The sequence below is a fragment of the Varanus komodoensis genome, unplaced genomic scaffold, assembly GCF_004798865.1.
Source record: "Varanus komodoensis strain SLA01 unplaced genomic scaffold, ASM479886v1 scaffold24, whole genome shotgun sequence".
NCBI lineage: Eukaryota > Metazoa > Chordata > Lepidosauria > Squamata > Varanidae > Varanus > Varanus komodoensis.
Window position 1 is genome coordinate 8,440,978 of NW_025335641.1, and position 24,231 is coordinate 8,465,208.

General features: G+C 42.2%; 1 protein-coding gene across 6 annotated transcripts in view; it reads left to right on the top strand.

Annotated features, from left to right (window-relative positions):
- Positions 1-1,230: 1,230 nt before the first annotated feature.
- The window catches only part of FRRS1 (ferric chelate reductase 1), a 28,392-nt gene continuing 5,391 nt past the window's right edge, over positions 1,231-24,231 (top strand). Inside the window, exons 1-13 of one of the 6 annotated variants that reach the window (XM_044432615.1) lie at positions 1,231-1,366; positions 1,669-1,790; positions 10,525-10,720; positions 11,250-11,386; positions 13,660-13,754; positions 15,519-15,657; positions 18,228-18,407; positions 19,325-19,426; positions 20,556-20,703; positions 21,988-22,104; positions 22,644-22,759; positions 22,996-23,082; positions 23,935-24,032. In XM_044432615.1, coding sequence (XP_044288550.1) covers positions 10,525-10,720; positions 11,250-11,386; positions 13,660-13,754; positions 15,519-15,657; positions 18,228-18,407; positions 19,325-19,426; positions 20,556-20,703; positions 21,988-22,104; positions 22,644-22,759; positions 22,996-23,082; positions 23,935-24,032 — 1,415 coding nt within the window. In that variant the 5' untranslated portion in view covers positions 1,231-1,366; positions 1,669-1,790. The other 5 variants (XM_044432614.1, XM_044432618.1, XM_044432617.1 and 2 more) reach the window with 5 other exon arrangements.

Consider the following 24,231-nt stretch of genomic DNA (forward strand, 5'->3'; position numbering starts at 1 on the left):
TGGAGCCGTCACTTTATTCTTTTTGGTGTCAGGCCAAAACCTTTTTATTTTCCCTACGTTTTAAGACCTGGCTGTTTTAATTGGGGTTTTATTATTAGTTGAATTTTAGGACACTGTGTTTTTTTTTAAAATTTGTATTGTTAAAACATCCCAAAACTTCGGTAATGGGACGGTCTAGAAACCTTTTAAATAAAAAAATAAAAAAATATAGGACTGAGCAACAGTATTACTTATCATGCAGCTGTTTTGTTGAATACAGATGATAGTGTGAAAGGATAGACTAAAGCTAGATAAAGTCTAGCAACTTGATTGGCCTAACTCTTGCTCTGTAAATGCTTAACAAGGATGGAAGAGAGATTCTGTATTTAATGAATGAGTATACATTGATCAAACTTTTAAATGGTTAAATTCTGTTTTGAAGAATCTTGGGATTTTTTTGGAGTGGGGACAAGTAAATAAATTGGTCTTAAGAAAATGTACATTCCAGTGTCCATGAGATTATCACAGTTTATTTAGTTATTTCATTTTTACACCATTCCCTAACTGAGGCTTGCTGGGGCAGTGAACAAGTTAAAAACACTCAAACAAAAAATATTAACATAAAAACCAACAAAACCACAGCGTTTGCAACTGATTCAGCATAGAGGCATAGCAGTGGTACAGGATAAAATGCAAAATTTAAAATATTAAATGCAATATTATTAACCTTAAAGCATCAAACAGTTACAGTGCTGGGGGGCGGAGGTTTTCATCTGTCGCCAAAACAATGCAGGCACCAGGCACAGCTTTTTGGAGAGCTCATTTATTAGCTCGGTAAAGGTAGCAGGACAAATTTTATAACAAGGTGGTACTTTGGGGAGAGAACATGCGGTCTAAAAGTTCTACTCAGCGTAAGCACGCATGCTCCCTGGGGCTTATTTCCAACAAAATGTGCATATAAGTCCTGCCCTGAAACCCGATCCTGTGCGTGTTTGCTGGGAGGGAAATCCTACGGAGATCACTGCGTCTTTACTCCAGCCGGATCGATAAAAACGCATGGAGAGATGAATTCCAGTGCTCCTTCTGTATCCCTCGACTTAGTATGGTCCTTTACTAGACGCTAAGCCTTCCCACGGAAGTCAGTAGGGCTTGCTTCCGAGTAAAGAAGTGCACTCGGGATCCAGCCGTCTTAAAGCGTGGTCTCTTCTGCCTATGCCGCTCGAAAGCCGCGTTTGCTTCTCGTGAGGTTCGCTTGCCCCGCCTACCTCGGGGATGCGCTGCAGGCTGCGCGAAAAGCAGGAAGAGTTTCCATATATTAGCGTACGGATAAGCCTGTTTCCGAAGTGTTTGCCTTTCACGAAGTTTAGCAATTAAGTTGAGGCTAAAGGTAAGGAACAGGAGGTTTTATTTTGTTTTGTTTTTTGCTTTAAACGGGCGTGTATTTCATGTGATGTATTGCGTGTGCGTCTGTTTTAAGAAGCACGATGTGATGCACCTAAGAGGTTTTCTTCGGATTCTATGGCTTTTGCTTCAGTAAAGGGACTGTTTGCTCCTTAAAAGGTAGCGCTGCTAAAACATCCTAAAGTTTGCAAGGGGCTTTCAGTCAGTTTGGTAATGGAAGTGCAGAAGCTTTTTGGTGGTTAGATGCAGTTGTGCGTGCTTTCATTTAATTGCCTTTTTTCCTGCAAGGAACCCAAGGCTACTCACAGAAGACTCCTGCTTCTCATCATTGCATGCCCCCAACAACCTTGTGAGGTAGGCTGAGACAGTGTGCCTGAGCCAGGATCATCCAGGAAGCTTCATGGTTAAGGGTAACTAGAACTCGGATCCCCAACGCTTTCCTACACCTTCCTCTCCCTCTCCCTCTCTCTGTGGATGCCCATGTTGCTTGTATGGACTAATGCTGCAATAATGCAAAGTACAGGTGAGAATACCGTATTAAGAGAAGGTGGTTTGTTAACAGTCATTGGACGAAAAGCAGTCACATCCTACCCTCAAGCAACCCCTCCTGCATTGACAGGCAGGTCAGGAAATTCCTGTGCTTTATGGGAGACTATTCCAGATGCTGTCTAAGCTTTTTGGGCCTTGAAGTTACTTTGCCAACTAAGGGTGCAGTTTGGAACACAACCTTCTATGTTCCGGCAGCTGCATGTTTTAAAGCAAGATCCAGAGTGGTGAATAAACTCTCAGGAAACTTTGTCTGTCCTTATTGATCATCTTAGTGAGGCACCCCAGGATTTTTTTGGAATGTGGCCTGAAAACAAGCATGTTAAAGATACACTTGCCACTGATATGCCCTCTTCTATTGAAAAGACGTTCCAAAAGTAGATTGTTAGTATAAGATTTGCAAGCACACCTTTGACGAACTGTGTGAAGGCTTCTAATCTTGAAGCCCCTGAGGGACCAGGCTTGAAGGTCATATTTGCAGAGTCAAGAAGGAAACTAGCTTTAGAGAATGGGGGATGGGTTGCATAAAAGGAAAAATAAATCTCTGAGTTAATACAGATCAGGGATTCTAATTTTCGGGTGGGGAAAAGGAGTCCTATTGTTAAGCCAGCAGGAGTTAGATGCCCCTGCTGATCTATTCTACCCTCTGTCCACTTCTGAGCTGCTTAAATTAACTTTAATATTTTACAGAGCTGCATCTCAGATGCACACCAAAGCTTTCCAAAGCCTTAAAACAGAGACTTGCCTACTGCTTTTTTATTCTGCTCTTTTTTTCCTCCTCGGCTCACCTGCCTTCCTGCCCTCAGCTTCCATTGTTGCCTGGCCCAGTGTCCTGGCGTGTTCTAGGGCATTGGGATAATATGCTATGGCGAGGGATGGAGTAGGTCAATGGCAGAGCTTTTTACTCTCTGGTATCTCCAGGGAGGGCTGGAAAAACTCCTGCCTGAACCTGTGGGGAGTTGCTGCCAGTCAGTGTTCACCACACTGGATTAGATGGATTTAGGACCCAACTCAGTATAAGGCACCTTCCTATACTCATCTTGGTTAATTGTGCTCTTTGTTGCTGCTTTTGCTCCAGTTTGGGTGGCAATGGCAGGATCACAGACTTAAGCAGGAGCCAGTTCGTCCAGATGCACTCGGAACAATGGTTCTGCCAATACTCAGAGCATCTCTGAACGGTGCCTATCTAACATACAACTGACAGTGAGACATTGGTGTCTCTGAAACATCTACTGTTCCATTTGGCATGCTTTTTCCGCCGTTGGGAAATTCTTTATAATGACTTCATACTGAGCCAGAACACGGTTGCCCTGGCCCTCCCACGGGTGTGCATGACAGAGGCCTTAGTCTGCAATCCAGTTTATAATTGCCTCCTCCTCTAGTGTGCTCTCTCTGTCAGAAGTGGGGATGTCCCCAAGAACCTTACAAGCTGGCCAGCAGGGAGGTAGTTCTCACATTTGTCCTCCTATCTGGCGATCAGACTATATCACTGCTTTTGAAAAGTCTTCATGGCAATCACAAGCACTGTGGCAAGTCTGTACTGCATGTTTGTCTGAAGCCTACAGGATGCAAATAAATTCCCTCAACTTGCCTTGAAAAGAGACTGTCAAACTGTCTGAAGACAATTTTTTCGAACCTTTCTGCAACAGCAAGCAAGAGCCGTGTAGGAAAATGCTTCAATAGTTGTTCCTGTACAAAGTCAGATAAAAGTTAATCATAATACAGTGACTGCTTCCCAAATAGTATTGCAAAACATAACTGTTCAGTGATTTGATTTCACAATTGCAAGGAGAGCCTCTCAGATTTGTCTTTGTACTTGAATGGGTGAAAGTATAGCCCTTTATTGATAACTGCATTTTGTAGTTACTATTGCCTAAAGGTCGTTAAGGCTGTGATCCTATCAGGATGCCCATAATTCCCTGAACTCAGAGGCTTATAAGCTTCCTATGCAGGACGGGAAGCAGATTGCTACCTCTCCAGCCTCCTGCTTTGCATTTTCGCTAGACAGGCTTTCTTGCCTGGGTAATTGGAGTTCTGCAGGGGAGACAAGGAGGTCGAAGAGGTGTAAGAACAGCTCAGATTCAGGCATCTGGAGTCTTCTCCCCTCTTTCCACACCTTTTTGTTTTTGTTTCCCTGAGGTCACTTTCCCAACCTCAGAGAGGGCAATTGCGCATGGATCTTATCTCTAGGGGTGCAAGGGTGTTAACTTGGGTTAGCTCTAGGGTTAGAGTGCTGTGTCCCCCTTCAGGCCCAAAGTATCCTCCAGCCCCCTCCCGTACCATCCAGGGGTCACAGAATTGCTCACTAAATAGGCCTGTATAAATCCTGAAGACTGGATCTGAATGCAGCATAACACCAGTGCTTTTACTGCTTGTACCTCTACAAATATTTTCTAGACTAGCACAGTTCAGCCTTAGAGGGCTGCAACCAGTTGCCTCCTGCTGGTTTCTATCCCATCTTATCAAGTGTTAAATTCTTTTTGTGACTCAGCTTGCAAAGTCCAAACTGTTCATCTTGATGAAGCAAGAGCCTACTAGTCTAGCTTTTTGGTAGCAAACAAATGACAGAGTTAACTCTGAATATATTGCCTCTTTTAAAAGAGGTACTACAGTAACATTATTTACAACATGACTGCATTTTTACACTCATCTTGCAAACACTGATACTGAACTATTTTAATTCAGTTTGTATATGTTAAAGTATATGTTGAAGGGAGTGCGATATTGTGCAGTGTGATCTTAGGCATACTCACATGGAAAGAAGCTGTATTGTTAATTTCCTAGTAATTGCATTTAAGATCAAAGCCTTCATATTTCCCGCTAGAGCAAGCACTGAGTATTCCTCCATACCTTATACTCTTCCTACCCTCTCCCCATCCCAATAATAAACTGTGTCACAAAGCAGTGATGACACTACTGACACTACTGTTCTCCCAGGAGGACTTCACGGCGGGGAACCGAACCAGCCAAGCAATGCTGTTGAGCAAGTACCTCTAGTATTCACCTATTGAGGCTCTTACAGTAACTGTTCCTTTAGCTGTAACTGCTGAAGCTGTTCCTTTCCAGATGGCTGTACTGTTTGCCCAAGAGACACCTGTGTGTATCTACTGTATCATTTTGAAAAGGTGGACTCTTAAAAAAATGCAAACCACCTCTGTTACCTTTTCTCTATCCCCTTTCCCCACCTCCTCTTTAAATTTCTAAATTACCAGGCCATCATTATTCTCAGTCTGTCTCTTCTCCCTCCTTTGGGGGGTGTGTGTGAGTGAAGAGAGAGAGAGTAGTGCAATTGGCTTGTGTGGTATTGCTGGAAAATGCAGAATATACATAGGAAAGACTCGTCTTTTTTTTTTGCTTGCAATGAGCACATGTGCCATAATTGTGGCAAAAGAAGGTCCTGGGGTGGTCACCATGCCTCCTCCTTCACAAAGAATAGGATACGGTCTGGAGTCACCTTCTGTCTTGAGGGTCTCTGGGCTAAGCCTGGTTTAGAGGTTAGGCTTTACGAAGGGAAAGCAAGTGCCTTGACATTTTCTGTCAAGAGCAGCACCCAGAATGCAGACTGATCAGGCACTCTGATCACCTGGCCATAGTCCTTTCCACTAGGGTGAGATGTACTGTATTTTATTTTTATTTAAATTATAGTCATTGTCTTGAATTTTGCATTTGTATATATGCAAAAGAGGAAATGCTTTTCCTCTTTTTTTGTACGGGACTGCCTACATAGCCACCATAACCAGCCCCTAAAATCCTAGCTAGGCTGGCAGTTTGGCAGATGATAGAAAAGATGACAATGTTACTACGCAGATCCTTGAACAAAGAGGGTTTTATGTAAATATGTGCTTGTATTAGAGGAGCTCACCATAACCCTTAAAGTGGCAATTAAACGTATCTTCTGTTGTTGGATCCGCCCTCTAATCTTGTGTGTGACCTCATGTTACTGTAACTGGCAAAGACTGATAAAGAAGCACACACATTCATGTGACTTCATACACATTCTTCTGATTCAGTTTGCTTCAGCTCTGCATAATATTTTAATTATCTGTTATACCTATATCCCACCTTCTCCCTGCAGGAAATCTGTAATTCTTATATAATCCTTTCCTGCTCATAATGCTGCCATGGGACTGCCTTTGGTGATGAAGGAGCAGTACAGAAACTTTAAAAATACAATTAAAGTACACAACTCTACATCCAGTCTTACTGTGATAATATTCAGCATTTTCCTCTGTCTCTAAGCTGATATTTAAGCCTATGGTATCCTTGAATATTCTTCAAATGCAGTTGTGACCGTTGTGTTAACTACCTGAGTGCATTGCAAGGGGAACTCCCAATACTGTCTTCCAAATAACTCATTTCTTCCACACAGATGATTGCCACAGTTAAGTGAATCATGCCCTTAAAAAATCTTTACATAGAAAATTTTGAGCTAATTTATCTCTTTAAAACTCTACATTGTAAAGAGTTTAAATATGAAACTTTATGTGATTATTTACATCTGTATTCAAAGAACGGCTGGTTGAAAATAGATTTATTTACTGTTCTTATTGGAAGCCCAAGTTCTCTAGCACTGTACAAAATTGATTAAAACATAGCAATAATATAGTAAAAATTGACCAGACTTCCACCCTGTCGTTCCTGATGGCTTGATAGAGACGTCTGCTTGTGAGGAAGAGGCAGGAGCTAACAGTGAGAGTCAGGCATTGGAACAAGGGGACTTGTATTTGAGACGGCCCCTCTGCAACCCAGACGGCCCCTCTGCAACCTGACTCTGAGACTGCTGAGCAAGTAACCTCTCCACAGCCTGACCCCTTAGCCCCTGAACGAATAGCCTCCCTGCAGACTGACGGGGAGGCGTCTGAAAGAGTAGCTTCCTCTCATCCTAGCTCTGAGCTGCCTGAACAAGTTGCCCCCCGGCTCCCGACTCTCAAACTGCTGAGCCGAGTTCAGGAGAACAAGAAGGCTTAACGGGGAATTTGACAAATGCCCAATTTAGGAGAACTTTAAGGCGACAAGTCCAATTACAACGACAGGACAGAGGTCTGATGCCACGTGGTCTCCTGAGGTAGCTCAGAAAGGAAGCAGTAACTGAACTGTAAGGGGCTTGTTATTAGAGCTTATCAATCACATCGTAAATCTTGTAGTGAACAGCAATAAAAGTCTTTAGTTTCACTGCTGGTGTGAGATAATTGGAGATGTGAGTTATGACCTCACGACACACCCCCAATCAACACAGTAGAAATACAATACAGATAGCAGAAACTTAAAACAAAGATCCAATACAAAAGTTAGTCCTATTAGTGCCCAGGGCCTAAATCAACCAGATCTTAAAAGCCATGACTATAGAAAAGGCAATAAAATGGGTGCTACTCGTAGGTGAACTTCTCTCTCTCGAGTGCTTCATAACTAGGCGGACATCACTAAAAAGACCGTCTCTCGTGATTGCCCATTGCACCACAGATTGAGGGGGCACTCAGAGGGAGATGTGCAAAGGTGAACTGGCCTTGGAAATGAACCGAAAGCCAAGAAAGGACTCACTAATTATGTGTGCACACGGGAGAGAATTGGTTCATGGCCAGCAACAAGCATGTTCAATGTAGAGCTTGTGTAGAGCAATGTGGATGTCACTGGTGGCCATCTATTCTATAAGAATGCACATCTTTCTTTGTTTGTATATACGGAGCAGTACAGTCTTCCATTAAGGCTACTAATGTGAGCGAAGGGCCTCATTCCAGAGTGTCAACAAATGTTTGACTATCTAGAGAGCTCTTGAACTGCCTACCCTTCACTAGCCAATGATAAGTGTAGGCGCTCATGAAGCATTCATTTATTCCAAGTACTCCAAGATGAAAAGTCGGGACCCAAATAGCAAGCTGGTCTTCTTGCCAGTGGTCTCCTACAGCAAGTCAGTTTTCAGTATGTTTGTGTAGTGGAGCTTGGCCATTATCAAGATCTCCACATGTTTGTTTGGGAGGAACCTTACTAGCTCTTCTCTGCGGAGAAGAGCCTAATCTTCTAAGATAAGCAGGGTTGGTTTTAGCCAAGAAAACTCTTCTCCACAGTATGTTCTTGTACAGCTGTTCTACTCTCCCCTTGATGCCACCAGGCCAAGGATCCTGGTGAGTCCTGTCCATTTCCTCAGGTTTGAGCTGGTATTTCTAAATTTCACCTGATGGTAGACTGGTGAGACCAGGTAGGAATCTGTTCTGTGTGATGCAGGTATGCCACTTGAGCTTAGGGCTGTAAATGGGGGTACTTTCAGACATAGGTGCTTCTAGTACTACCATTGCAAAGGGATTCCATCCTTTTTCCTTAATGGATTTTCCAAGTAAAGAAAATGGAAGAAGGGGTGGAAAAACATAGGATGGGTGTGAATGGAAGAAGTCTTACAAGCTTCTGGTGCCAGCTAAACATCTATTAATTTACCCAGTTTTCCACTGAATTTATTTTAAATGTTATCAATTGGTGTTATTGTTCTTTCCTGTTTGGTTCAGGTTTTTCCTTTTTTCTGTTTTTGAATTAATACAATACAATGTCACTGTGTGTTATTAGTTGTACCCCACACTGAAATTATTTTATAATAAAAGGGAGCCATAAATGAGACATTGTTTGGATTTGCTGTAACGTTCTGTGAATGAACCAAGGCAATGACATGCTGAAAGCCTCAGCTGGAAGCTTTCCAGCTCTCATTTGATCTTGAATGTAGGCAAAGACTGCAGTGCTTATTTTCTGAACTTAATCAATGTTTGCTCAGAGGCTGGGCAAACATTATCATGAGTGTGGTGGCAAAGGATACACTCCAAAAAGTTCTTGTCTGTTGCTTAGTGTGCTACCTGTGCAAGTTGTGTTCTTGTGCCATCTCACATCTGTGCTTCTTGTTCTTGCTTTTTCTGCCTCAGGTCTTTTCTCCCTGATCAGTTGCCCCGATCCTGCCCATAAGCAGCATCCGTACCTGTTTAAGATCCAGGATCAGCACAATATATTTTGCTGTCTGAGGCAAAGAGCAAAATGGTGGCTCCTCCCATCCTATGAACAAAAGCTCACAGGACTAGTAGCTGGTATTTCCTTCGATGCTGGTGATGGGACAGCATCCTTCACCTCACCGGAGGGCTTCAGGCCCGCTTAGGGAGGACAAGACAGGTCACATAGCCTGCATCTCTCTTCTCTAGCACCTTACTGCCTCATTCTACCTAATGGTAGGGCTGGCCCATTACCACCCCTCCCCTGTGTGGCCAAAGCAACACACTTCCTGTTTCTGGGCTTGTTCATGCTCTTTGTACAAAAGGTCCGATACTGTTGTTCAGTATTTAGAATGTATTAACATCCCATGTTTTTGCAGCAGCTCTGGGATGGCCTGGGGTAGGAGGGCTTGTTGGTGATGCTTTGAGCTCGTTCCATTTCTTGGCATACGTACTGGTGAGAAGGGATAGGGCTAGAGAGAGAAATTGCATTCGGAAAGAGGCAGGCTGTAACATGCATTGAAAAACAATAGAATGGCAAAACTCACCATTCCAGTTGAATGCAATGCTTATGATTTATTTATTTATTTATTTATTTATTTATTTATTTATTTATTTAAGGAGTGTGTAAACTGTTCAATTAGCAAGTGCTCTCAGAAGGGTGTACAGGATAGATGTTGCAATGGTGTTGCAAGTAAAATTATGTCTTTAGTAACTCTGTGCTAACCTGAGGGAGCACATGTTCATTTAGACAGTTATCTAAGCTTACAAAAAGTAAGTTTAAGTAGTGGTTACATTGTTCTCTAGAATTAAGTTTTAGTAAATCTGGACTTCAGATTTGTTGCCATAATTTCTCAATACTTGATGTGACTATAATGGATGGCCTTTCAATGATATTAAAGCGGGAATGAGACTGGTTCTTCTTTTCGGTTATAGTTCTAATCCCCATTCAGAAGATAAAATATATAGGATTGTAGGATTGTTGCTAAATGGCAGTACCTAGATACTTAAAAAATATTACAGGTATGCAAAGGGAATGTGCCCCATGTCCCACATTTGGAGACAAGAGCACTGCAGGTTGCTGTTCTTGGTCCACACTGAGCATGGGAGAAAGATGAGCAAAGGAACCAGAGAGCCATTTCAAGACCAAAACTTCAAAATCACCCCACCATAGTGAAGAGAACCAAGCTGAAATTTGCAAAGAGACGCAGTGCTTATTGGGTGACCTTGGACAGGCGCTATCTCCAACTCACAGAGCTATTTTAGAGCTAAAATCATAAGCAGCAGAACTCGTGCAAGCTACCCTGAGCTTCTTGGAAGAAAGTACAACTAAAATGGCATAAATTAATAACTGGAGGAAAGAGGCAGGCAGTGGCTTTCTTTCTTTATTGCCTTGGAGAATATGAAGTCTGTGGGGAAAAAAATTGGCCATCATGCTGTGTGGTACACACGACTTTAATAAGTGGGAGGGTTAACAGAAACAACCTTATTTTCCCCCAGTCCCAAGTCATTAATGAATGGCAGGAAGAATGCACCTGAGATTTGTGTAGAAAAACTTGCAAAGTTGCTACTTGCAGAAACATTTAGAACTCTTTTAATGCTGTGATACTCACTGGTGGTTTTGTTTTGTTTTTGATAGATGGAATCTTCTGGAATACTTCTTGCTGTTTTGGTACTCGTGTGTCTTTCTGGTCCATCAGCTGGTTACCCAAATGGAAAAGTAAAAGAAGCCTGCAATAATATGATGCCTCTTCATGGACACTCACCTCAGAAACTTCCTAAGCACACAATTGAAGTAAATGTGACAGAGTTCAAACCAGGCGATCATGTGCAAGGTATTATTTTTTGGTCTGTTACCATCTGAACCCAAGGACTATTACTTTCACTTTACTTATGCCTCCTTCAGACGCTTGGGTGATGGGGTGGATATCAAAAACAGCAGCAAAGCAATTCCCCATCATAACTTGCTCTTGTGTGAGTCCAAAGACCCCACTCCATGTCATTAGTGGGGAAACCCATCCTGTAAAGAAATGAAAAATGGATAAGCTGAAATTGAAGGAGGGTGTGGGGAGGAATTAGAATAGGAATGATGGCTGGGTGATGGCGGCATTTCCTGGCTACGGGGGGATCTGCATGATGTCTGCGTAGCCGTGTATGTGCTTACATGAGAATGTGCACTTGCACAGCTGAAAGACGTGGTTCAGGGAGCATTTTCGGATGCCTCAGCCATAAAGGTCATTGTATATGTGAGCTAAAAGATGTTAAATGTGCCTGCTTTCCTAAGAGGCTTACAAGTGCCGATACAACTGTTGCCAGTACAACTGGAAACTAATTTAGTTTTTATTCCCACCCGCCTGGCTTTAGTGAGTCTGTCTGGGCCTCCGTTTGAAGGGTTTTTTCTACAAGCCCGCAATGCTGAAAATGTGGGGGACCCTGCCATCGGTTCTTTTGTGCTGGCTGACAAGAGACAATCTCAGCTCCTCACATGTGGGCACACAAAGGTAAGGAATCCTGAATCCTTGAGATGGCTTTAGAGAGCAGGTTTCTCTACTGCTACCTTGATTAGAATGTCAGCAGCAGCTTATGTCAGCTTTTGATACCTCTCCCTTCCTGTTTATATCTGTTTTATACTAGCATGACTTTATTTATCTTTTTGTTTGATTAATTTCTGTGCTGCCCAATCGCCAACATTGGGGGAGGGGGGTCTCTAAATATTTTGCTTTTAATTAATAGTCAACAAAGGCAACCTGTATGGAAGTTTGTTCTTGGAAATCATGAAAATGGATATAGCTTTGCCTAATTTTCTCCCTTTAGGCAAACTTTGAACATTAGGACTCCCTCTGCTGGTTTATCCATATGAAAGTGGGTAGTGACTGTTACTAGTTCTAACATCATTATCTTCAAGGGATTCTAAATTGAAAAGATTTTTATTTTTTTGTTTTGCCCTTCTCATAGCATCTGGGCTGGCTGTCATTTTAGCATTATCTTTGATCTTCAGGTTCTTCTGCACCATGTTGGGCTTGATATGTTCAGAAGTGATGGACTAGCCTGGTTTTGCTCCAGGTTAATTTTGGATATGTTCATAAATCAATTTGTCCCATTTCTGAAGTATTTTTTAAAAATTAGCATGAAAGAATCATATTTAAATATGTATTTCCCAAAAATGCATTTTTTAAACCGTATCCTAACATATGCATTGGTATGCAGAGCCTGGATTATAAATTCATCCTTGAAAGATGGAGATACTGTTGTTGTTGGTTCATCCACCAGGGGAGACGGGTGTTCAGCCTCTTTGGGATGGGAATGCATTCCCCTTAGACTTTAAGGCTTAAAGTAGCAGGTGTAAAGCTCATAGGTACTTTATCATGCTTTATGATGGTGGTTCCTTTCATGAACAAATACTTTTGTGCTCTGTCCCCTTCCAGGACAGACTGCTTGGCCACTGTTAGCCCTGCACTGATAACAGAATCCTGTCCCAAGCTGGCACATTCTTATCCCCCTTGCTTGCCTTTTTTTTTCTTTTTTGACTGTGCTGAGGATTCCCTTCTGTCTGGGGCACAGAGACACACTGCCTTTAATGCTGCACCCCCGCTGTGCCATCACGATGGAGGGACAACTTAGGATCTAAGTACTACTGACTAATATGCCTACAGATAGAGCAGGAATGGAGAGCGTTTTGCTCAGATTGCTCTGTGCCTGGAACCTCCTATAGGTTGGATGATGCCTGGGGTGGGACCCCGTGCTCTGACATTGCTGGATCTCAGCTGGCGCATCAGCCCAGGAGACTGCTTCTCCCTTCCTCAGTTTTTTTCCAACTAGGGAAAGTTGTGGGTGGGTGCAGCTGACTGCCAGACTAAGGTAAATCAGTCAGTGAGTCAGGCTTGCTCTGCTCAGGTAGAATGGATCCCACCAAAGTTTGCTGCTGCTTTATGTTCCTCAGGCAGAGAGTATCAGGATGAACTAAGGCAGACTCCACCAGCACTTTGATAAACTGGCAGGAGTCCAACCTAGTGTTGGGATGGAAAAGAAAGAGTGAAACAACTGAGCTGTGGCTGAGTCACTCACCCACCCTGTCTCCTTTCTGGGAGGTTAGGACTTCAGAGAAGAGGAAGTACCTTGCCCACAGCCCAGATGACCTGGCAGGCCAGATTGATCCCTGAATCAATCTTGATGCCTCTACTAGAGTTTCTTGGTTGACTTCAGAGTAAGATCAATTTTGCTGTCTGGGAATAAAGGACTGTGTATTAAAATGCATTCAAATACAAGAAGAAAAGTGTAATGAATTTCTTGGTCTCTTATCCTTTTTCAAAAATTGTGTTTAGAATTTGCTTTCAGAATTTTTAATGCATTACTTTGTCTGACTGTCTTTCACTTCTGATTCTGGGAATGCTTCTTTAGAGTTGGGTTATTTGTTGCACATCAATCCCAAGTGTAAACTAGACTTATTTGAAGAATTTACTAGTATCAGTGATAATTATTGGCTAAATGTGGGTGGAAGCTGTAGTTGAACCTTGCTTGGCCTTGATGATCACTAGATGCCCAGGGGCAAATCACTATTGCTCTAGAGTAGGATAGCACTAGAGGAAATTGGCACCAACAGGAAAATATTTTCTTCAAACTGACACTGAGCTATGATGTCAAAAGGCTACGATGCAACTAAATATTAAAATATGGATAGTGTTAAGCCACTTTTGCTATTTAGCTTATGTATGAACAGAGCAACTTAAGCAAATCCCTCTGTGTGGTGCTAAAAGAGAGCTTCTGAATGTTGTAGAATTCAGCTGTCAGTCACACAAGCAAATCTAAGAAAACCCATCTGGATGCCTATTGGATTGCTCCTAGAGATGCACCAAAAAGAATACAATTTTTGTAAGTATGTCTTAAAAGTACTTCATCTGTCCTTAATTTAATCTCCATTCAAAGTATAGACCCAGAATTTTGCAATACTGCTATGGAAAAAGCCTTGAACTTGTTTCTGTTTTGAATGCAGAGGCTAGGCTAGGCTAGGCTAGGCTAGGCTTGGCTTTTTTGGTGTTTACAAGCATTGTGAGGTGAGGTTGCATGCAAGTCCCACGGCTGATGTTCTGGCCTCCTTGATCTTGACCTTACTGTGTTGTCAGCAGGATTTGAAGTGAGGCTTCCAATCACTTGAATACCTGGGTTGAACTCTCTGTGATAAGAGCCAGTATGGTGTAGTGGTGAAGAGCGTGGGACTGGGACTCAGACGATCTGGGTTCTAGTCCCCGCTCAGCCATGGAGCCAACTGGGTGACCTTGGGCCAGTCACAGACTCTCAGCCCAGCCTACCTCACAGGGTTGTTGTTGTGGGGATAAGATGGAGGAGGAGATGCAAGCTGCCTTGAGCCCTTTGTAGGAAAAAGGCAGGATATAAATCGAAAAATAGATAAATAAAGAGTGCAACAGAAAATACAAGTAGAAGTCCCCTTTAGAATTTGTTGGTCAGAGGTGGGCCTAGGCTGTTGTGGGCAGGGCTGGCTTTTCCCCACCCCTCTTTTAGCCCTCACCTGGGCTGGCTGAATGTCTATGTGGGGCTAATGAACGAAAAGCTTTTTTTAAAAATAAGCACTGCTGTTGTCTGCCTGATTGCTGGTGCATCTGTTGCTCTTCCAGCATCCTGCTGTCTGTCTGGAGTGGGCACATGTTCCATGCAGAGGCGTTTATTGTGTGCTGTGTATTTCTTTGGCCTTGCTCTGACATCACTGCTGAAGAATGCCTTTTGTTCCAAAAGCAGCAGTAGGGAAAGCTGCCAGGAATGATGATAAGGCTCTGGAAGGTTGCTTTAGGGTCAGGTGATTGTGTACCTGCTTCCTCCATTGATTAGATTACAAGGGAGTGTTCCTGTGTAAGCATGGAAACATGCAGATGCCTGTTGATTGCCAAGCCACTGCCCAGCTAGTCAATGCACAAGACACCTCTGGGATTGGCCAGTTGAAGCCTAGGGAGAGTATATGGTCCAATACTGTAGCATCCCCAGTCCAACAGGTCTCAGCATTCCTTGGTAACCCTTTGGCCTTCTCTTGTTTTCAGTATTCTGTTTCTCCTGTCATGTATAGCCCACTAGATGGAGCTCAGTCAAGTTCCCCAAGTTTTCTTTCCCCAGGGCCAACCTTAGTTTTGACCCATCCTCATCCCAGCCTCTGAGCCATCCAATTCTTTGTACACTTCATTTTGAACCCTATACATGACCTAGAGTTTGGGTGCTAGCTGTTAGTTCTTTCTGGCGAAGGTCCTGTTGTTCTGCTTTTGTTGTTACATGTACACATGCATAATTACATGTGTGCATGAGAAGGAAGGAGTGGCAAATGCTCAGAATATCTCAGTCCTTGGAGGCTTCTGATGAGCACCCTACATTAGAGATGGTTCAGTAGCACCCCCACTTCTTCAATTATGCTGTCTTCTGCAACAGTTCTTTCTTGGGACAGGTCAGGAAGACAGTCCATTTTATTTTCTTCCATGAGAGGTAGAGGAGAGGGATTGCACTTGAGATCACTCATTGATTGGTAGCATCTGAAGTATCTGGGCTGGAGGATGGAGAAGGCTTGCTGCATGCGGAAGTCTGTGAGAGACAGGTTTGATTCAGATATTAAATGCATGTCTTTTGTCTTGCCTTCAGAGTCACAGTGGTGGAAAAATATAGCATCTTTTGGGTAAAAGTTCCTGGACCAATAATTTCCCAGCCAAATACGCCTATTTTGAGAACGACCATTGGGACCCTTCCAACGTCTTCACTTGTGCCTCATCTAACCCACCCAGTAAGTATAGTTGTAGTAGCTTTTAATCGAAAGTGGTCTTAAGGAAGCTAAGACTGCAGTGGGGAAAGTGCTAGGCATCTAGTTACTCGTCTCCCTCTTTTTCTGCAGGCTCGGGACAAGCATCCCTGCTGCTTGAGGCAGGAGAGTGCAGGGCACACACTGTCCATGCATCCCAACCCTTGCCTTGACCTCATCACGTGTCCCCCCCTCCCCTTTCTGCCCCACCACGTTAGCTATCTGGAGAATGTCTCCCCTCTGCTTGCCAGGTGGGCCCTTAGCCTGAGCCAAAGTGTGGCTGACTGAGAGCAACTGCCCGTTCTGTTTCTCTTGGGATCCCTTTGGAGAGAAGAGAGGGTGGGTGGCTGCTTCCGGGAATTGCATAATGCCTTTGTTAGGAATGTTGTGTTTTTCTAATAAGGGGGTATGCAGCTATACACTTTGGTACCCTTTGAAAGTTGTAGGATGATAAGGTTGCTAGAAACTTAATATTGCAATGTTGGGGGTAGATTTTGAGATTTCAGGAAAATACAACCCAAGAATGGTTTTTTAAAGGGTTCAAGAATCTCAGAAGCTACAAAATACCTTTTTTTTGGAATAAGTTTTATTCTAAATAAACCTAACACACAAAAAACCCCGAAAAACAGCATCAATCATTGGAAACATTGGACCTACTGGGTCAGCCCCCCACATTTTTTCTTTTTATGTTAAATTATAAACTTATTTAAATCTATGCAAAGACCCGTTTCTCTAGCCAATAATAAGGAAAGTCCCAAGTTTGATAGAAGTCTGTATCTTCTTTATCCTTCAATGACAAAGTCAGTCTGTCCATTTCTGCACACTCCAAGATCTTTTTTAGGATCAGTTCATCGGTAGGAGGCTCTTCACTCTTCCAGTGCTGGGCAAATGCAATCCTCACCGCAGTGATTACATGTAGAGTCAAATACATTGCTTGTTTGCTAACATCATCAGGTATAATACCTAATAAGAAAACTTCAGGTTTAAATGCCAAAGATTTTTGTAACATTTCCTCAAGCCAAGAAGCTACAAAATACCTCAAATACATTAAACGGGAAGCTATCTTTGGTAGTGCTCTTTCTTCCTCCTTACCTGGTATACAGACCAAGAGGCGCAAGCAACCCTGTCCAGTTCTGTGGTCTCTGTCCAGTGTTGTTGCATTTGTTGGTGAAGGGAGGTGGGGGAAGTGTGAGTCAGGTAAATCCCACTAAATTTAACAAGGATAACTCCCAAGTACTTGTGTCAAGTTTGCAGAGTAAGAACATGGTTTATTTATAGCCTACAATACATTGCTACACTTTCCCTTGCCAGTTAACCATATTCAATATGCAATGCTTACGGTACCATATAGCTCTTTGGTGGTTCCAGGCACTCCAGGCTCCCCATCTGGATTTGGGTCTTAAAGACCTAGAAAAAATGTGGGTGCATGGAGAAGTTTTAGGCAGGTGCAAGTTGGACCATTGCACAGTTCTATTCTGAAAGCAAGCAAGAGCTTAATTAGCTTGCCTTCAAAAATTATAATAATTATTCCTAATTATGCACATATATTTTCATTTACATATGCAAAACAGATAACTTTAGGTACCTAGCACCACTTTTCCTGGCAGCTATGATCCGCCCTCTCTTTCCCCCAGTGCACATGTGCAGCAGATTGGGACTTTCCATAATCTGGTCACATGAATTTTGTATTAGTCAGAAGGATAGTGTGCATTAAGATCTTTACAACTTGTTGCTGTAATTTCAGACACAGTTGATCTGAAATCTTAAGTTTAAGATTCAGTTTTTCTACTGAAGTTTTAATCTCCAGGCCAACAAAAAAAAAAAAAAATGAAAATGCAGAAATTTGAACCCATGGAGACATTAAAAAAAAAAGTTTCTAGTCCTCTTCATGAAGTTCCTAGTAGTTAGTCATCTGATGCAATTCTTTCTGATCACATTTTGGCTTGTAATTCTCATTCTATCTAGATTTTAAGTCTTACTGATTCCTAAGCCTTAACTCATTCTTGCCATTTTTGAAACTTAGTTATTGTTGTCTCTTCAACAATAACTTGAGGGTAATTCGGGGTGACCTTTTTGGAATAGTGATCACTTTTTGCCCTTTTTGTATTTAGTCTCCTACAAAACAAACACAATTTTCTTATCTATTCTGTGAGAAGGAGGCCCCTGTGTATTTTTAAAAATTCACTTAAAGCTTTATGGAGTTTGCGTAATTATCTAGAACAGTTTGTGGTGATTCACAAAGCCTTTAATTACATTCCTTTTAATGCAATTTTGAACAATTAACAATTCAGCGTCTGACTTGGACAAGAGCGGGATAGTATGTGAATCCAAAATTATAGACTCCTAGCTTTGTGATGTCAGGTACCAGGAATGTGGATTTGAGGCTTGCAGCTTAATTATGAGGGGGGAAAGGACTATAATTGCTAGGTAAAATTTGTGGTTGTGAGAAATGTGTTTGCACTACAGCTTGCAACTATACTAGCTGGCATTCTGAAAAAGCACTGATTTTTGCAGCAGTCTGTTAAGTAACATCACTTGCCTTCTTGTCTCTTTAGTTCAATGCTTCAGACTGTGGAAAGAAAAAGTTCTGTGTGAGAAACCCTTCAAACTGTGATCCTCAAGAGAACACCTGCTTTTTTCTGTCCTTCACACGAGATCATGACACAGTGTTGGTTGAAATGAGTGGTCCCAGTGAAGGCTACATTGCATTCACATTGTCTCATGATCAGTGGATGGTTAGTAATGGATGGTTTGACTTTGCAATCAAATCTCCTTTCCAGTCTAGAGAAAATGGTATAATATTCTGGTCCTAGTTGCATTATGAATTAATTATTAAAACTACGATAGAGATGCTTGAGCAAGGGAACTGGGGGTGAGTTGAATATCCCTCAATGAGTTTGTTGTGGGAAATGTGAATGTTGAGCTCCATGAATATGCAGTGGTGCTATTTGCACCAGTGAGTCAGTATTTAAGATGGTACATGGTATAATGGTCAACATGCTAAGTTTTGGTTGGTGGGTAGGCTAGTGCAAAGCAAGATGTCAAGGGAAGCAAGGTTGGGCTCCTGCTGAGGTCCACACCTTAGCAGGGGCCCACTAGCAAGAACCCCCTGGAATTTATTCTTCTCTTCAAAAACCTGCTTATTCACTTGCTTCTTGCTTTGGACGATGGGAGGAGGAGGAGCAGTAGATGCCACCGCTCACTTGCTCTTCACCTGTCAACAATCAGTGCAAGGGAAGAGGATGAGAAGCAATAGTATCTGCAGACTATGAAACTGAGAACGTAGACTCACTGAAGGAGGGAGACCATTGAGGGAAACTTGCCCATGGACCCTCAAAATATGGAGCCAGCATGGGCTGTTGGTACAAATATTTGGGGCTCTCTCCATTTGACCAGCTTCCCACACTCTTGCATTACCAGAGATTATGGCCACCCTCTGCTTGTGTGTTAAGTCTGAACCTGAACGGCTGTGATAGTTCTGGGGTTACTCAATAAGAACTTCATTGAATGGGCTGCAAGATGGTTAGCCCATGTGAAGGCTGGAGAGGCTACAACCTTTTTTGTCTTGGCTACATAATCAGGTCCTGCATAGGTATGGAGGGTGCAATATCTTGGCAATGCAATCTATCAAATCTCTTGACTTTATTTGCAGGGAGGTGGTGATGATGCATATATCTGCGGTAGTGAAAATCGTTACGTTGACATCAGTACAGCCTCTCTGGTTGGACGCGCTTATCCAGAGTTTGATTCAGAGGTATTAAAATTCCATGGACTGACTGATGGACTTTCTCTCTAAATCTTAAGGCTGATCTCGCCATACGAATGCTACAAAGTATCTTATCTGTGAGCAGTAAGTTTAGTGTCTCCAGTGCCATGCCTGTGGGTAACCACAGATATCTCCCTTGGTACCCACCAGTTTTTAAGTGGGAGGCAAGCATGCTGCAAAGCAGCACTCACAACCACTGTCTCTGTCTCCACATGGGCTCCAGAGTCATTCTTAGAAATAAAAATGGTGGGTGCCTGCAGCCCAGCACTTAATTTTTAACTGTTCCTTTGTCCCAATCCGCCTACATTTCTGTGCAATCAAATGATGTATTCAAACTTCACAGACCATGGGGAGACAAGAGCGTGTGTACAGAGTGACAGCAAGCTTCAGTCAGTATCTGGCTTCCTTCTGCATGTACACATATCATGCAAGGCTTACCTATTATGTCCTGGATTTAATATGTTTATGTACCCTTGTCATAGCAGTGAAACTTTTGTTGGACAAAAAGGGTAACTGACTGACTAATTGGCCTCTATAGAGTTTTCTTTCAAGTCTTTCTGCAGTGTGTATATCCTTTACTATTCTATTTTCTGTTTGGGCTTTACAAATGGGAAGGGGATGAGAGGAAAGACTACTTGTGATATTAATATTTCTAGATCCCAGTGTTGCCCAATGTGTTTGCTATACAGTTTTTCTTCTGTAGTTGTGAGTATTCAGAAACTCACTGCCCCATCCTCGTTCAGAGATATATAACCCTAACCTAACCCTAACCTATCCACCACCAAATTGAATGCTTTTGGTCACAAGAGCTGCTGGGTTACCATTCTTTCAGAATCAGTGTAGTTCTCATTGAATGGTGCCAAGATCCCTGTTGGTGGTGATCGTGAAACAAGGTTTTTCCTGGAATGCATTTCTCAGTTTTGTTCAACAACCACTTCTTTAAAAGGCAACTAATGGAAAAACTATTTGGGTTGGGCGATTTCATTCTGCTGCCAAAGATTAAAAATTGTGGCCTATAAGACTTTGGCAGCCTGGAGTCATCTAAAAAAGAAAATCAGTGTTTATGGTGGTTCAGTTTTTGAGGCATCAGTCCTAAATTATATTGCTTATTTCTCAGGATGCTCTGGAAGAGAAGTCATGGAGGTTGGCTGATGGGGTTATTCAGTGTTCTTTCAAAAGAAGAATTCATCTTCCTTCTTCTAAAAGGAGGTTTAAGCTAGATGCCAGCTATTACATATTTATGGCAGATGGTGAAGTTGGTGAAGGTAAAGTTTCAAATGTGTCTGTATCTGTCGCAGTCAGATAAGATGTGTCCAAATGCTTATACCACTTTGGTTTCCATGGATGCAGTCCTGTGTTCCTTAGGAGGAAATAGGATACTTTTCTCTCCATAGGCGGAGAGAGAGCTCTGTGGGACAAGGAGGACTGTCAATCGATGCTTCCTAGATTGGGTGGTGGAAAACCCTTCTGCCTTCACTTTTCAGCCACTACGGTTCTGACAGATGTAGTGGCTAAAAAAGGGTGCATCTAACAAGAAGAAAAATTCTCCCAGCCTGGAGCTGGTGTACTTATTTTCCCTTCCATTGGGCAGGGTCAAAACAACCTCACACTTTACTTAACAATAAACCATAGGTTACCTGCTGGGTTGCTTAGCCCCTAAACAACTTTGTTGCCAATAGCATATAAACTGAAAATCCCCCCAGTGGTCCAGGTTTGCTCAGCAATTTATGACAGAGCAACGCATGAATAGCTGAATAAAAAACTTGAAGAGGGGGGCCATGTGCTGCATTTGCCAGCCAGTTCACTGAGGTATATGGCCTCTTTTTTCCCTATAAAAATTGAAATTGCAGTCCTTCTCAAGTTGGTGTCCTTGAACAACCTCTTCCACACACCCTTTTTCCCATGCACACACAAGGCTGAGCACCTTTTGATCTCTGTCCTTGGGCTTGAGATATGCGTGTCAACTGAAATTAATAGATTGACTGCCAGCAGTTAGAAGAAGTTCTGAGGCATCTGGATCCAGGCCATAGGTGAAATTCTAGTTGTGCATGTTTCTGAGTCTTTGTTTCAGCAAACTAGTTCATTATTTCATAGCAAAGGACAAACCCTAATGGTGCAGATGATAATGTACATTGTTTTGTAGAATCATATTGTGGCAGAGTTAGATGACTTGTGTCCCTCAAAGTGTGTGTGTGTGTGTGTGTATTTATTTGTTTGTTTGTTTGGGAGACTTCTATGCCGCCCCATTCACCGAAGCCTCGGGGCGGCTCACAACCATAAATAAACTTCAAAATAGAATAATATAAATTAACAATATAAATTAAGTTGCCCTGGCCAAAGAATAAAATGTATAAATAATATTAACAATAGCCTAAAAATCCCATCATCCCTGGCCATCATAGCCATTGGTTGGGGATGGTGGGAATTGCAGGTTAAAACAAGTTGGCTGAAAAGCTGGAACTGCATAAAACACCTGGCCTGCATACACAATTGGAGTCCTCGCTTCACCTCATTCTTCCTTTGTAGAGTTTACTGCTTCTCTTGTGCAGGAGGTATAATCCAAAAACACCACCGACAACCTTTGATCACAAATGCGAAGTATAATATTTCAGGACTGCTGAAGGATATTGGAGGATCTCGCTCACCGTTTCTCATCAAGATCCATGGCAAGTTTTCATGCTGTGCTGTGTTTAGGTGAATGGGTGAGAACAAGATTTGCTTCCTGCTGTGCAATGACTTGTAGCCTGTGTAGTTAAATCTTTTTGCCAATCTTTTTGTAATAGGCAAACTGTCCTAGACTTCTTGCAAAATGTGATGGCTTTGTTTGCTCTCCTGTTCCTTCTAAGGAAGGGGTTTGGCTCTGGAGCATGCTAGGGATGTGGGGAAACATACTGGAGGAAAAACCTTACAGGAAACATCTTTCCTTTCCTACTGCAAATACTTTGGTTTCTTGGGCACATCTTCTCAAAGGAAAAACGGTGTGCAGACTTGAAGAAGACTTCTAGAAGAAGCTGTTGCAAGGCTAGCATCTGATAGTTTAGGCTGGCAGTGAAAGTAATATAAATGGCATGAATGTGTGTTTTCTTGTTGTTGTGTGAATGTTCTTTGAATGTCTACAATGAATATTGAAAGGTGTGTCTTTTATCTCAAGTCACTTGACATTGTACCGAAACCCATTTGCAAATAAATTGTGTTTTTCTTTTAGGTGCATTAATGTTTGTTGCTTGGATGGCAACTGTAAGCATTGGTGTAATTGTTGCCCGATATTTCAAACCTGTGTGGCCCAATTCATTGCTGTTTGGAAGAGAGATCTGGTTTCAGGTGAGAAAAGAAATGAAACACAACAGGCTGTCTCTCGTGCCATGGGGAAGATTCCTCTTAAGTCCTGTTGTGATTCCACAAGTGTTTATATTCCAGTTTTATACTGAAGTGATTAAGTTTCTGGCACTTTGTAATAAATGAAAAAAATGAAATGCTCCTTTATATTAGAGCTTCTATAAAAATCAGTATGCAATTGCTGTTGAAGGAAACTATTTAAAAATGTATTTCAACAATAGGTTCATCGCATGCTAATGATGACAACTGTGTTGCTTACAAGTGCATCTTTTATTCTTCCTTTTGTCTATCGTGGAGGTTGGAGTGAAGTAAGTGAAATTGCTTAGCTTTAAATGTTAATTTTGCTTAAAATCTAATAATTGCCCTCTATAATCTATTAAATAGCTTTAATTAAAGTTTTGGTATTCAGACATTACCCTTTTTTTAAAATCTCAATGAACGAATCAATCATATCCCGTAATGACACTACGTCTCTGGTTTATGTGTTTAATGCCCTAGTGTGTTTGCATGATTGTATTACAATCATTTTGGCTGCCACATGGGAGCAAAATTCAGAACACTGTCCAGTGCTGAAGTCCTTGAAGGTGGGGCTTACGCTGTGTGGATATAGTTGGAAGGAGTAATTATTTTGCAGCTTAATTCTTGCCACCTTGAGTGAGAGAATTTTGGAACATTATAATCTATCTATTTGATAGTTCAGGAAATTAGGTCTAAATGTTAGCCTAACTTAGGTGTTGGCTTTGTTAGTGCTTTAAAACATGGAACATTTAATATGGTAAAGTATACGATATTTTCACCCAATCCTGATTGCTTACTTGGAAGTGGAAAGTAAAGTTCATGGGCACATGTCCCAGTTTGCACAGTTAAATGAATGATTTGGGAGCCAAGAGTGCCGACCACTGACAACTTACCTCCTTCCGGTGCATTAAACAAAACAGGGACATTCCATCCATAGCACACTGGGTCATTAAGCGAGATACAACCCCAAGTTAAAACCGAAAAAGCATAGGAAATTGTCTCTTAGCATTTAAGAACGTGAAGAGCCTTCTCTGTTAAAGAAGTACTAGAGAACTACCCAGTTGCAGCATGATGTGTGGTGGTGTAAAAAAAGTTGCATCCCCGAGAATGCAGATCGATAACTAAAGGTATCTTTCATCTAGCAAGCAGGTTTTCATCCATACTTTGGCTGCACAGTGATGGCACTAGCAATCTTTCAGCCCATCATGGCAGGATTCAGACCACCTCCCCAAGCACCAAGGTACCTGCGTTTTGTGAAAGCAAATGGCGTAAATGTTTCTTGATGAGATTATGAGGATGTTACTAGCTTGCTTGGAAGGTTTAAAGCAGGGATGGACAGCCTATGGTCCTCCAAAAGTCTTGGATTACAACACACATCAATCCTAGTGAGCCTAGATGATGGGGAAGGATGGTGTGAACTATAAGCCAAAACATGTAGA